This window comes from Stigmatopora argus, chromosome 10 (genome assembly GCF_051989625.1).
Source record: "Stigmatopora argus isolate UIUO_Sarg chromosome 10, RoL_Sarg_1.0, whole genome shotgun sequence".
Taxonomy (NCBI): domain Eukaryota; kingdom Metazoa; phylum Chordata; class Actinopteri; order Syngnathiformes; family Syngnathidae; genus Stigmatopora; species Stigmatopora argus.
Window position 1 is genome coordinate 10319452 of NC_135396.1, and position 15988 is coordinate 10335439.

The 15988-nt window shown below is 36.6% G+C and overlaps 1 protein-coding gene and 1 long non-coding RNA gene across 5 annotated transcripts in view; one reads left to right on the forward strand and one right to left on the reverse strand.

The window, feature by feature from the left end:
• LOC144083602 (leucine-rich repeat and fibronectin type III domain-containing protein 1-like protein) overlaps positions 1–15988 on the reverse strand; it is a 75308-nt gene that overhangs the window by 18108 nt on the left and 41212 nt on the right. For all 4 annotated transcript variants that reach the window (XM_077611581.1, XM_077611582.1, XM_077611579.1 and 1 more), the window contains 5 exons: positions 14400–14551; positions 13825–14078; positions 13464–13707; positions 13225–13382; positions 12453–12839 (listed from right to left, as the gene is read on the reverse strand). In XM_077611581.1, the coding sequence (XP_077467707.1) occupies positions 12453–12839; positions 13225–13382; positions 13464–13707; positions 13825–14078; positions 14400–14551 (1195 nt within the window). The remainder of the gene's footprint in view (positions 1–12452; positions 12840–13224; positions 13383–13463; positions 13708–13824; positions 14079–14399; positions 14552–15988) is intronic.
• LOC144083664 (uncharacterized) overlaps positions 1–15988 on the forward strand; it is a 69141-nt gene that overhangs the window by 15086 nt on the left and 38067 nt on the right. The window lies entirely within an intron of this gene.

Consider the following 15988-nt stretch of genomic DNA (forward strand, 5'->3'; position numbering starts at 1 on the left):
TTATGCATAATTCAACACGCATATGCACATCCACTTAAACACATGATTATTTTCAGCTATTTTTCCAAACCTTTGCACTCTTGTTAGCATTTCATGACTTGTCTTAGGGAAATTGCCTCATTTAGTTTAACATTCAGGGCCAACCTGAATTTCATACTAGAGAGACTCATTTATAGTTTTACAAAAAGTCATGTCACTATTAATTTACTTGATATACATGAAATTAAACCAGAACTCAAATAACAAAATTAGGGATTAGTCCTAAGTAATCACATTCTGATAAGGCAGAATGCAAGTTACTGTATCAATTTCAAAGTCATTTTCATTAAAGGGCTTTATTATGAATTTTGCTTATCTTGACATGCATAGTTTATTACAACATTTATTTCTACATTGATCCACACGTGTGCCTTATCAAGTGCTTTTTATGTATAAAATTAAACTTGTTCATTGAAGGTGCAGTTTATAATCCAGTGCGCGTAAAAAAAATATAATGGGAGGAAATTCTATTATTTAATTCTGGACACAGTTACTTGAGTATTTTTTTTCTTTTTACAGCGTCCTCTCTAATTTGAATGCTGGAAAAATAAGCGGAAGCGTCTAACTAAAACTTTTGTTAAGGCCTGCATTAAATTATTTATTTAGGTTGTTTCGGAAATAGAACAATTTAAAAATTAAGCAGCTTGACAAAACCCCTTGTTCACGACTTGAAAGTTCACATATTTTAAAACTTTTACACCTTGATATTGGTCTGTACTTTACTGAGTGCCAATATAAATACAGCAGAGTTTGTCCACTGTAGGACAGTATTGCCAGTCTCCATCAATGTTCATCCGACTTTACTGACGGTCATAAATTGTGTCTCTGGGGAAATAAATAACAGTCAGAATTGCTCTCTTCTTTCTGCCTCTGGATTCTGTTCAATTTCTTCCACGAGCTAAAAAGGAACATATAATCTGGTCAGAGATTATTGTGAGATTAGTTGGGTCAGGAATAGATTGTAAATTGGGGGATCTAGATTAAGATTGAGGGAGGTTGTAAGTGTGTGTTCGACTGCTGTTTGATGATTGAACAGGTGGGCAGATCCCGACTAATACAGAAAAAAAGACTGTAACGGCACAATCACGGACAGGGTAAAAAACAAAAACAAACAAACAAAACAAAAAAACACTCATTCTGACATGTAGCCCTCTTTGGATAAACCTTAGCCAGTGGTCTGGCTACCATTGATTTATAAATGGAAGGTCATCTTGCACCTATATCTGTTGTCTGGTGTTGTATGTTATATTTTTTTCTGTAACCTAAGGTATATTTGTCATGTTTACACAATTATTTTATAAAAATAAGACAATAATAGTTTAGCTTTCATTTGTTCTGTGTATTTTTAAGGAAAATGTGCCATATTCTAAATCAGAGGTGGGCAATTAATTCCACAAAGGGCCACAGTGGGTGCAGGTTTTCGTTCCAACCCATAAAATGAAACCTTTTCACTAATTTGGTGTCCTACAAGTGCAATCAGTGAATGGCAATCAGATGCTTCTTGTTTCAGCAGAAATATAACTGGTTAAAATGTCTGTGTTGGATCAGTTTGAACAAAAACTGCACCCACAGCGGCCCTCGAGGACCGAATTCTCCACCTCTGTTCTAAATTGAGTCTATTTAATTTTTAATGACGATTGGTTTTCATGATAGCCTACATGTCTCGACAATTCAGTGAGTATTCTAATAATTCAAGATGAACCGAGACATGAAGGCTGAAAAACAGATGAAAGACTGTAGAGGATGGGAAGATAAATGCAATTTGTTTAGAAAGGTTTGCGTGTATGTGTGTTTGCTTGGTTGCGTTATTGCCAATCCCTTACAGTTTGAAAGGAAATCCTTAATGGCAGTGAGTGTCTCAAATGGAGTAAAAGCAATACATCAATTTCTAACATCTAAGAGCTAAAAATGATATAGCTGTTAGAGGCGCATTGATGGACAGCACAACAGCAATTGATGAAGGGAAACAAAGTTTATATTTTTTGAACAAATGCATATTTATAGATATGTCAGAAAATGTTAACATATATTTCTCAAGAGCTTCATTCAATATGTCCTTTCCTTCTGAAATTTGTAATTTTTTCCTGGTACATACTTCTAATCTGGAATATGAAAAAAAATCACACTACTACTAAAGCAATTTTCTGGTGAAAAGGAACTATTTTGACATTTGTAGACGGAAAATGAGTCGTTGACTCATATAGAGACCTGCTAAATTATATCAGTGTCCCTCACATCGGCAGCAGTCGTTCCCCAGTTTCTCTGAAACTGAGTTCCTACATGATGCCTAAAAAAGTTACTCCCACCTTCCTTCTATAAGACTGATTCAACTTTATTTCTTGCAGCGTTAAACAGCAGACAGACGTGTTAGCACATATTGCTGCATTAAGAAAATAACAAGGATTTATAAGGCCAAAAAATAATTACAAGATATTAATCTCATAATCCTGTTACTTTGCCTCAAGTGCGTGTGAAAAGTAAAATCAGCCTTCTTATCTTTAAATGCGACAATGTGCCCAGAAATAACCAATAATTCTGCCAATGCTATACTTGGTTCCAGGGTTGTTGTGATTTTTTTTGGTTCATGTGTGTCTTCGTGTGTAAAGTAGTTTAATGGTAAATGTGTAAGAGATAAATCCACACATGCACACCCGTTGATATGCACGTTCTAGCAAAACATGTCTACTATTTGATAATTTAAAAGGGTCTCAGAATAAAGCTGGTTACAAAGAATGTCGAGGTCATAGTTTATAAATATTGAATTATTAACTTTATTTGCTTTTATAAAGGTTCACATGGCACTAAGTAAATAATGGAGAGAACCACATACACATATATTGTGACAGACATAATCAAACAGGGAGAAATGTCAGTTTCTCTCAAGCAGAAGAGTCTGACAGAATCAATTAGCAAGCTGGGATATTGGGGAATCGTGCATTAAATTAAAGTGACAGTTTTACCCAAAGGCACACAGTGCATGAGGATATTAAACAACAGAACTGTGTGTGTACATGTGGGTTCTATTATATTGTTGGCCTGCATGCGCTTATGAGTGTCTGTACAAGCACAGACCGGATGTGTTTACATTTCTCTTTGTGCATGTGTGAGATTAGCTGACAGTAACATGGTTAAATTCATGAAATCACTTTGCTTCTAACCTTATGCATAAATATCTCATTCTTGGAATGAAAATGTCATTACAGAACCCAATCTGACAAAAACAATGCCATGCATTTTGTCGCTTGTAAAAATTGTCTAATCAGCTGTTGTTGTTAAAACACTCCTTAACACCAATGGAAAATCTCCAAGAAAATGGATCTTTCCGCTGTCATTTTAACACATTCAGAATAGTTCAGATGTGCCACAAAGAGACACATTTGACACATTTTTAATTAGGATCTTGGGTAAGGTAGAAAACATTATAATGAAAATGTATTGGATTGGAGACTAAAGAAAGCATTAAACCCACTCAGTGCCGTATTTATAATTGTTTTTTAAAGTTTTTTTTATATTTACATTTTAATACATTAGTCTTCACATGCATATAACTAGAACATTTAATACATGCTTATTAATAATTGTACTTGTGTACTTTTTCTTGGCCCGAAAACACGTAGAAATACTCCTACTTTGCAGTTTTTTGATTATCGCAGCCATGTCTGGTCTACATTATCCATCAAATTTGAGGGATTACGTTCGATGCTTCCTGGAATTTCAGGAATTAAATGTTAATGAGTCGAAAACAAAACACCCCAAAAAATGTATTAACATTATTCCAGGCTCACGTCCGCTTGAGAAACCAGATCCCTTCTCCGCAAATATATGAAAGCAATTTATAAACAATGGGATGGTCTGGAGCCTGAATACATATTAGCTGGAAGTAAGCAGGTATCAAACACCACATAAATCCCCTCAATAGGGTCTTTTGACATGCAGACGCAGGTTTTACACAATCTGCAATCACAAATCCATGTCCATCCAATATATTCCTCTTCCTTCAACAGCCATGTGCAGAGGTTGCCAAACAACCTGCCTGCTTCCCGTTGAAGGCCAGAGTCCCCTTGTTGTTTGTTTTTTCTAGGAAAATTGTGCATATATAGGTGAATGTTGTCCTCTTTGTGGGCTTTAATCACTAAAATTAATGCAATGTCAGGGTTAAGATGAAGACTGTAGTGTGTCGCTACGTTCATCCTATCCATTTTAACTAGGAAAGTTCACTGTAAACATCCACTGCTCTCAGTTAAATCCGAATGGAGTCAATATGACAGACCCAGGATTAACTAACATTCATTCATCTTCCATACTGCCCATCCTGGAAATTGTAGCGGGGGTTGCTGGAGCCTAACCCAGCTGTCTTGGGGCGAAAGGCAGACTACACCCTAGACTGGTCACCAGTCAGTTGTAAGGCACTAACTAACATGTATTGGACAACTAATACAATGGTGGTCATTGTGAAAGGTTATACAATCAACTCAATTGGTTTAGTTTATTGCTTATGATTTTGCATTTAGTATGACACCGTCCAAACAAGTGGATGCCAAAGATGTTTCTTCGGTCTTTATTCAATCAGTTTCTAGTAATATGCAAATCACTTCATTTTGTATGTAGTCTGAACTTTGTATTTCCTAAAGGCTTGGACCATGGTTCAAATTTTAAGAGAAACATGGGAAATTGCATTTGGGTTTTATGGATACATCAGGTTTTTAAGGCAAACAATTAGTAATACAAGGATGATATCCTTTCCTGATTTTTACAAAGTTCACTCTTTGGTCATATTAATAAATCTAGAATTGTTTTATGCTACTACAACTCAAGCATACAAAGGTATTTTTGTTGTATTTTGTATGTTCATGTACTAACACACACGGTTTCATCTGTGTCCCAGTATGACTCAATAGCAGAATATAAGAAAGTAGATGGACACCCACAGGATTAGGAATTTTCTAATCTTCCATTTCGAAGTGGTGGTGCTTTTGCCTAGAATTTCACATGCATACTTTTCAAATAATTGAGACAGAGTGACTGTCAGTATGTTTTAAAAAAATGATCTGCAGTTAGTTTGTACAGTAAATGTGCGGTGTTTCAAGGATTTCCATGTTCTCATACTGGGAGATTATGAAACTCATTTTAAAAACTAGGGATTCCTCATCCTGTTCTGATTAGATTGGCATACATTAAAATAGGATTACTTTAAATACATGACATGTTATTTAGTATGTATGAAGTGGTGAAAAATACAGACAGAATAGTTCAGAAAGAAAATAGATATAAAAATAAAATAAAATGGAGTTATGCAGATATGTTACTAATCCAGAAAAAAAATCAACAGATCTTACATCACACCATGGGCATATTTTAAAGTGATTAATCTAACACAACCTCCAAGGTCCTTGAATGAATGAATTAATTAACTATATCAATACCGATACCGGATCACATTGGCCCTATCACTAATTGAAATGCATTTTTTTTCTTATTTCATTTTATCTTCCTGACGTTGAAGACTTAAAACATGAAGAATATGACCCTTTCTTCCCCAAGCTTAAGAAAAATAACATCTCCAAAGTGTAAAGTCTAAAGAGTCTCTCACATATCAAAATAATGTACCATATTAATATTGAAGTATTCATTGTGTCTAGTTTCAAATATGTATGAGCCACTGACCACTGTAGAAAAACACATGTCTGCACATGTATTAAATATAATTTTTATGTGACAATGCTCATAGGCTACTCCTATATCCCTGTTAGTACCTGTTAGGACTTTTTTTCAGCACAAGGAATGACACACACAAACAATGTTATCTTACATATCTAAAACTTTACACACAATGAATTCTTATACACTATTTTGAGAGAAAATTGCGTGGATCTGGTATTTTTTACCCCTGGCTAAGACCTTTATGAGGACTACTGACAGCAGGACAGCACTGAGCTGAGCAAGGATACCTTCTCCTAATGAGGCATTTTTTGTATCCCCCACCCACCATCTTTCATTTCCCTTTCTATCTGTCACTCTTTTTTTTTTCTACCTGATTTATCCATTTTGCCCTTTCCATCACCACACCACACCATCCTCTTTTCATCTTTGCATCTTTGCCTTTACTCCTTCACTCTTTCCCAATTTCTTGCACTTATATTCATCCTTTTACGGGTTGTCACTACTACATCTGTGTTTTCTTTTCCCCTCAGCATGGGGGGGATTGATTCACAATAGCTCTTTGAAATGATTGCAAATAATTGAGCTAGGGGCATGGGACAAATGCTTTAAAGTGTTCTTTTTATTTTATTTTTTTCCGGTGTGTGTGTGTGTATATATGTATATATGTGTGTATATATATATATATATATATATATATATATATATATATATATATATATATATATATATATATTCATATATATATATATATATATATATATATATATATATATATATATATATATATATATATATATATATATATATATATATATATATATTCATATATATATATATATATTCATATATATATATATATATATATTCATATATATATATATATATTCATATATATATATATATATTCATATATATATATTCATATATATATATATATATATATATTCATATTCAATGTTGCAAAGATACTTTTCGGGCATTTGACCACACACAAACTAAGCTAGAGAAAGCTGTGAGGCAACAAGGTCGAATGGATTAAAAATAATAGGCAACAATGGATTTGGACTGAGACTGATATAAATAATTAAGGAGATGGAATGTAGAAGGTCAAATCCTCTTTTGCCTGCTACGCACTGTGAATGTTACTTTTAATTTTTAATTTCATATATCGTGCGAATGAGTCCTACTGCTGGCTCATCAGATTGCATCACTTCCTGTACATGCTGGAAAATGGGAAGTAGGACCTAACCTCTGTGTTATAAGCGTTTGATTGTAGCTCTTTAGTAAATACAATAAAATAGTTGATAAATACAAAGTAATAGGTCATTCTAAAGCCTCCATTGATTGGAAAAACAAAACGCTTACCACTTGAAAAGCATGAAAATATAATTTTGGATTATGCATTAAGGCGTGCATATAATTATTTTTAGAGGGATCTTGGAAAAAGGGAAACAAAAGGCCAAAAAGAAGACACTAGAAAATGGAAATGGCACACGAGACCATGAATAATGCAGCAACCCCGTAAAGAAAAACTAGTGTGTTGAATAAATGACAGAAAAAGAGGCACACATAAGAGCAGTTCAATCAGTTTTAGGTTTCATAGCCATACCAACAGGAAAAGAATCAATCTTTCCATGATACACAACCCTTTCCACAAAGTATATTGTCAATACTCCAGCTAGAATCATGTTTCCTGTGACTGGTTTGTGTTCAAATGCAAAACAAATAAAATAAATAAATACATTAATTAATTAATAAATAGTTAAACAACATAAACACACGTGTACTTTTTAAATATTGTATTTACAGTGAAAAGCAGGAATCTGATATTAAGATTTAAAATATTTGATCAAGGCCCTGAATTCCAAATTGAAAGAAACATTACAAAAGTCATGAATATTGTGAGCAGCAGTCACTAAATCCATAAGAATTTGTGCTTTGGCCCAGGTTGCTCTGGCTGTTGGTACAATTCCTTCTACTGCAAAAAAATTAAATTAACTACAACTCGTTATGCTAGCTTCCATTTTGACTTTTGTAAGAGTTCTCCCTATTCAGGATGGGCGAAACATCATCACATCACTCTGAAATCTCTCCTTGCATGCCTGTATACAGTGTGTGTGAGATTGTTAATCTATTCATGGTGAATATAGAGATGTTTGCATGCAGTATCGATTTCTGCAAGTTTACACTTGACTCTCGTTTTCCCCCCACCTTATTGATCATCCTGCACTGCGCCCTGAAAGTCATATTTACAGGACAACCATTGCTCATACGAGAAATCACACTTTCCTCATTTTTAGGAAATGTGCCTTACCATTCATTGACTGAAGAATAGCAAAGCTTTTTATGAAACAGGACTTTAGTGATCCTTTTGAGCTTTACGCAAAAAAAGGAGATACTTTACCATGCTAGCCATTAGAGAAAACATCTTAGAAAATGGTATTCTGGTGACCATTTGGTGTTGTTTATCATCACGACTGCTATGGAATGTGGTTCTGTAACCTTGACAACTGAGTAGTATAGATGTAGGACAAAAATAGCAATTGAGCTTTAGACTTCTTTAGTAGCATGTACTTGTTGGGAGAGACTCAAGTATGATTCCTGAATAAAATACTGCCAAGGCACAAGACACCACAGCTTTCCCACAATAATGAATTTCTATACTAGAAAACATTGGTCGGATTATGAAAGTCATGTAGTCCACAAGGATAGCAATAGCTACTAAACATCTTTATCAAATAGCACAAGCAGTTATTCAGTGTATAAAGGCTAGTTGATATGCATACATTACAAAATCAATTCTAATTAAGTAAACAACACGGTAAAAAGGTAAGACCATGTGTTTACATTATTATTGAGGCATATAGCGGGCAAAGGGCGATCATCTATTATCCCATTTTAATATTCAAATCCTCTTTAATTCCCCAAAACCTCACTAATTTGTCATCTCCTCCCCTCGTAGACTCCTTTTAACAAGCATCATCTTTCATTTAATCCTCTGTCATCCATTCAATTTCTATGTCCTTTTTCATCCTTTCTTTATCTGATTCATCCATTCACTCACACTATTTCCGGGGTCTTTTGTAATATCCTTTCCTGCATGTATAATGATCTGAAGGCTGGGAAGGGGCTTAGTTTGTTAGTGGGCTGATGAGTTTAGGGAACTTACAGGGTAGGCATATCGCTAAACAATTAAACATTGATTTGGGACAATCATGAAAAGAACAGCTGGATGCCAAACAAGGGGATTATGCTTTGGACAGTCGCTTTCTGCTGAGTTTAGCATTCCTCCAGGAACATAGAGAAAATGTGAGCCAGGACAGGGGAGATGAGAGGCCAAGCAGATAAGAACACATGAAACAGACTTAAAAGATGGAAAGCCAACAGAAAATGAAAGGAGAACAAGATCAGTGAAGCAGAACACACTGTTTGAAACCAAACATTACAGCTGTCAGGCAGGAAGTATACAACATAGCGAGAGGTTAAATGTGGGGGTGAATGAGCAGACACAAGTTTCTTATTTTCTAATATGTCTGCATAAACTGATTCATGATGTTGTTGCAGCTTCACATTGCTCAATAGCAAAACTAAATCTTTCAATTCACCAAACATCCCATGGATGGTAGTAATCCCTATTTGAAGACAGTGTTGTATTAATAATGTAACGTAACCAGATTTGGTCAAACAGTGATAAGTAGTGGTCTTGTAAATGTCAAGTTACATTGAAAGTATTCCACCCGCAAGAGTGGCCACTCTTTTGAAATGTGTTCACAAGTGTGATAGCTAATATTGCAGCAAAATAAAATACAGTGGTACCTCGAGATACGAGCTTAATCCGTTCCGGGACTGAGCTCGTATGACAAGTTACTCGTAACTCGAGGTAAAGTTTCCCATTGAAATGAATGGGAAACAATTTAATTCGTTCCAACTCTCTGAAAAAAACACCAGAAACAGGATATTGGATTGAAAAAAAATGTTTTATTTCTTATAATTCGCCATATATTGACAAAGTAATAAATAACGAGTGGTTTAATAGAAATAAAGTGTTTAATCTAACTAAAATTGGCCGGATTTCGCCGAGGGGAGAGGGGCTTCGTTTTTTTTTTCCCTCCACACAACGCACTCGTAAACAGAACAAACACTCCACCCTCACGTTCGCTATCGATGGGCTGTTTGCTGTCGTACTATTCCCTTCAAAATATTCCGAAAATGATGCACACAAATGTCCTCACAATCGGAGAACGCACGACCACTTGCCAACGAGCAGCAAGCAGTCTTATCAGCGATCGCCCCGCTGCTCATCTTCTTCTTCTTCTTCTTCTTCTTTTTCACCTCAGGCGCCTGAGGATTACCCTCAGCAGCGCTAGGGCTGCCACTGGAACACGGATAAGTTCATCCAGGGAGTTGCCCAAGCCGCGATGGTAGCGTTCGGTCATTAAGGCCGGACAGCGGAGCCATAAGTGTTCAGACGACTCTGTTTCCTCGTCGCACAGGCGGCAGCGATCCGAGTCGGATTTCTCATGGGTAGCTGGCTAGCGGCTCCTTTTAGCTTGTAGTATCTGTGTTCGCGTCCCATCGAACGGCGCCTATGATAGAGTTGCTGCCGGGGATACTTTTGCGAGCACGAGTATACTTCATTACCCAGAAAGCCCTCTTTTCACCGCGCATGCGCGTTGTGCGTTTCCTGGTCTGAATAGCTCATCCGGTGCTCGTAAATATTGTTATACACGAAAGATATGCCAAAAAAAATGCCATGGCAACCTGGCTTGGTCGCATGACGAAACTTTGACCGCATCACGGGCGAATTATTCGATCGAAATTTCCCCCGTAAGACGAGCATTCCGTATGACGAACGGTCGTATGACGAGGTACCACTGTATAAGGTATTCTCCATTAAAATTATATAACTTTGACAAGGAATGCCCTACTGTGGGCCTGGATTTTTTTTAGATGCATGAAAACACAGCAACCACAAAGAGTGTCTGTCTTGAGTGCCAATAGAGTACCCTATATCCATCTTTTCCAGTCCTCTCTGATCCCCAGTCTCTGTACTTTCATTGCCTGCCCTATCTTTTCCTCAGCCTTCTTTTTTCAAAATAAAGTGCCTCAGCCTAGCTAATGGATATTGACCAAAGACAGAGAGCAGGATGGGGGGAACTACGCAAACATGCACTTGCACTTATTGTTCATTGCTTTTTATTTTCTACTCCGAATAGGCTATTTGGTGACGCATCTCCTAATGGCTTCTCATAGGTCGGGAGTATGACGTTAAGATAAATCATAGAGATAGCAACTGTATGTGATAAATGTAGCCCTAATCATTAAAGTACTGGTAGGTATATGGAAACCAACAGAATTTGCACTCATGGTTATCAACAATATTTATAGAAATTGTATATCATAATCAATTATTTTCATTAGTTGGTCTTGAGGTAATGTGTATGTAGTAGATGGTGAAATAAGGCAAATACCAGTTGGTATAATTCAAAGATAAACATGTATTTTGGCCGGCCCGGCGTACATGTGGTCAGCGTGCCGGCCTCACAGTTCTGGGGTCGACAGTTCGATACCAGTTCGGTTCTCACTGTGTGGAGTTTGCATGTTCTCGCACGGCTTGTGTGGGTTTTCTCCGGGTAATCTAGTTTCCTCCCACATACCCCAAAAATGCAGGATAGGCTGGTTGAACACTCTAAATTGCCCCTGGGTTTGTCCGTCTCCTTGTGCCCTCCGATTGGCTGGCTACCATTTCAGGGTGTCCCCAGCCTGGTGCTGGTAGTTAGCTAGGATAGGCTCTAGCACCCCCTGCAAGGATTAGTGCTTCAGAAAATGAATCAACATGTATTTGCTGGAATTTATTTTGTACTGGACTTCTCACGTGCCACAGTACTTGGACCTGACACAGCCCAAAGAGGCATATTTCTAAAGCTGCTTCATAGAATAAACCTTTCAACTCTATTGCTTTCAAGAGAATATTTACAAAATAAGCAATTCAAGAGTAAGTTTTAGGAGTAACAAATTGGCTCTCACACAAACAAACTGATCAATCAATAAGTTCAGCCTCACTTTAAGCCAAATGACATTTTTGTCACTCCATCAAAATCTATTTCATTATAATATACTTTTAGAGTAGTATTATTTAGCTGGAACAATGTATGATGCTGATTAAGAAAGGGGAATAGCCAAGAAATTATTTCAAAATAACTTTCCATTTATCACATAACCAGCATTGCTCAAGTGTTGCTATGGAAACCATTGAATATCCTTGGGTTTTCAAAAAAAAAACTGGGATTTTTAATGATTTTCTGAGACATTGGCCGCATGTGAAAATATAACGAGTGATACCACAAGATATTGCCAGAACTTTTTTAATATTGTAAGATGTTCTTCTGTTTTAAATAACAAAGGACATTTTAAATTACTTGTTTTAAGGAAAAAATGTCAGAAATGAAATCTGTCTACCAGTAATAAGGCATAATCTACAACACCAAGAAATATGGTTTGCTTAGATTGTCAGCATCAACACTCAGTTGTTGAGACATTTGTCACTGCACTGGATACTATTTTATTTGTATTATTTATTATGTGCTTTTATTCACACAGCATCCACAGCCTTGACAATCAACACATGCACACAGACATATTTGCACTAAAGGGCATGACACAAAAATGCTCCAAAAATTGATAGATAATAGGTGTATAGTAATCATTAATAGTTTTCAACTGGAAATTTGACATATACTAAACAGACTGACCTGTACACCAGTGTGTCATCCCCTGAGCTGTTGTACTGGACCTGGAACATCCTGACGCCTGACATAGTTGTCTGACTGCTCCATCTAATAAGCGCAGAGTTTCCAGTCAGCTCCACCAAGGAAACCCTGCGATCTCCTGCTCTGGTGTCGTTGTTGAGCGTCCCGACTTTAGACGAAGTTAGGATGTCAGAAAGAGCGGGTTCTCTTGTTTCTGATGTGTCTTTGCTACGACTTGTGCTATTTGCCAGATGGGGCATTGGTGTAACAACCAGTTCCACTCTTCCTGTGGATTCACCTGCTGCATTAGAGGCAATGCATGTGAAGTTTCCAGAATCTTTCAATGATGTGACATTGATCTCCAAGCTTCCATTAGGGAAAACCAACGTTCTGAAAGAAATCAAAAATAAATATTAAAATTTGCTTTTCAAATGTTTAAGCTTAGGAAACATACTCATCATATTTTCCAAGTGTCAAACAGGATTAAGATGAATTTAGGTTTGATTTGAGGAATTTCATTTTGTTATCTTTAGTGGCGTCAGTGTCCCAGGTTTTCCAAGTAAAATGAGAAATTTACTACGAAAATTCATTAAGTAAAAATTTGTTTGCAAAGTTCTGCTCAGTAACTCTTTTGTGAATGTGACTTTAGATTATATGACCAATACAACTGCACCTGGACTATTCCTAATACCTGCATTTTCCCGTATAATTATTGTACAGTATACAATAATAGTCTACGGTGTAGACTATTATAGCTTGGAGCTCAGTCCAATACCTTGTGCCATTAGATATTAGTCTGCCTTCTGGACTGATCCAGTGCACCTCTGGTTCTGGATCCCCATTTGCTTTACATTTCAGACTGGTAGGTTGGCCCTCTAAAGACACAGTCTGAGGTGATTTACGGGTTAACACAGGCGGATCGCATATAAATTCCTAAGGGGAGTCAGCATATATTTCATTAGTTTGTCAGTTTTTATCATTATCTTTTGAATTATTAGTGAAGTACAATTCCACCTCTTCAGGGATTGTCCAGAAGTATTTGGCACTAAGGTCTTGTGGTGAAGCACACGTCTCCAAATCATCCTCTCGGGTCAGTCTTCTCAACCACAGAAGTTCGCAATTGCAATGGAGAGGGTTTCCACCAAAACTCAAAACCAAGGATGACAGGGGACTGCCTCTGGACTTTGCATAAACTGGGATTCTCAGGAAAAGAGGGTCAGGAGGAATTTTTTTCAGTTTGTTGGATGTCATGTCCAATCTGTAAAAATACCCAAGGGATAGTTAGAAATAAATTACAATTTCAATATCGTCATAAAATCAGCAAAGATACTCTTTAAACATCATACTAGAAATTTATCTATAGTGATTTTCTTACCTAGCAAGTTTGTGTAGATTAGTGAAGACACCTTGGGGAACATTTTCAATGAGATTATGATCCAGATTTAAAGTATTGACATTTGTTAGGTGCCCAATTGTGTCCCAAGGAAGTTTTATAAGATTGTTGTAGCTGAGGTCTAAATCCTCTAGTGTGGAGAGGAAGTCATCAAAAGCATGGGGAGATATTGCATGGAGTTGGTTACTGGCCAGAATTAAATGCCGAAGGTTGGAAAGGCCTATGAAATGATCGTCCTGAAAGAAGTAGAAAATAAATAAACACATTAAAACAGTATAATATTTCTATTTTCAAACAAGCATCAATAAATAATATTCTCTGGACATTGTAAAGCTTTCAACCGTCTTTTTTCTGCTATAGGTTGTAATGTTGTGCTGAAGCTTGGCTCTATTACTAAGGCTGTGGTACATACACACTTGAACATTTTTTTCTTTCTTTGTGTAAGTTTAGTATTAGAAATTTTCAATTAATCAAATAATCCATTCATTTAGATGACATTGAAAGCAGTTTTATCTTTTTGAATCCAAATAAACTCTTAAGGCATTCATTGAGTTTACCTTGATAACAGTTAGTCTATTTGAGTCTAAATGCAGAGCTCTTAGTCGCCGAAGGTCGCTGAAAGCTGAAGGAAGGATCTGACTTATGGTATTTCTGGACAGAGTCAGATGCAATAGGCTGGTCATGTTGGCAAAGTCCTTTCTACGGACAGCTAGAAAAAAAGCAGACACAAAATAGTGTAAAACCTCAAAAGACAAATTGATAATACACAAATTGTTAGGTATCTTTGTGTGTGTGAATAACAACAACAACAAAAATAACCAAACAAGCAAAAAAATGTCATTTTGTTATTAGCTCAGTGTTTCCAAAAATGCCTGTGGGATTTTTTTCTTTCTTTCCAAATGCAGTTTCTCTAATGACCTAACCTGCTAAAGCTGACAGGCTTGATAAGCACAAACCCTTCAATATACAATAGATTACCATTATCTCAAAACATTAGCATCTGATAAGTGGCATACAAGTGCTTGTTCAAGTTGATCCATAGGTCTAAAGCCTAGATTACTCCACTTGCAGCTATTACACGATTGGCTGTGTCCACGGTGTCATAGGTATTCTGAAGATTACTGTTCAATCTGACACATTTCACCGTTTGCAGAAACATCCACGACGTAGCGGATGTAATTGTAGGCTTAAAGCAGATGTCTGGTTTTTTTATTCATTTGTCCTGTTTGAAAATTGAAAAAATACCCCCATTCTGGAAAGGAAGTTTAGCACTGACATAAAACAAAACATCCCATTTCCTTATGCACAGTTGTCAACAAGGGTCGTGGAGTCTGTCCATACTTTCCAGTTTCATGAACAGATAAAATATGTATTTACTATTTTCATGAGCTTGTAAACTCATGCGATAATTAAAATGTTATTGTTTATTTCGTGATAAAACAATGTAAAACAATGTTTGCCCTCAACCATCATTTATTCACAAGTGGCTGACAAAGTAGTTATAGTGGGACATACATGGCACCTGCATGTTTCTGTGGAAGTCTCTGATGTTAGCACGCGATTGCGTCTGAATTTGCGAGTTGTCGCGAGAGCCCTCGTGATTTCCTCTGTCTGGTTGCTGCAGACATTCTTCGTCCAAAAGCAACTTGTAGAGATTAAATGGCGACATTTTCGTAGTTGTGACACATGTGCATCAGAGCTGCAAGTGGTTTAATTTTTAGGTAAAAAGGCTTCACAGGCTGCTGTTGTCAACATTTGGTGATCTCTGCTAGTCTAAATGACCCACTATTAGTGTATTTTAATACTTCTAACCCTATGCAGCATATACTAGAATGGATAAAGTTAGCAATTGCAAGGATAATTCTACTTCAACTTCAACTTGCAATTTCTTGAAGAGAAAGAGTAGCAGAATAACCAATATGGAAAGTTCTTTTGGACTTGTTTTGCAATGCCAGGCGACATATTAATTTGGAGTTTCCCCGTCCATTCAGTGTTTACAAAACAGCATTAGTTGAATATCAGAGTGCTGTTCCACCCCTGCAGCTCATATTATTTCACCGACACACTAATATAATACGATCAGCAAACATGGTAAAACCAAACTAAGCTGTCTTTGGCTACTCTGCTCTGTGTGCTAAATACAATA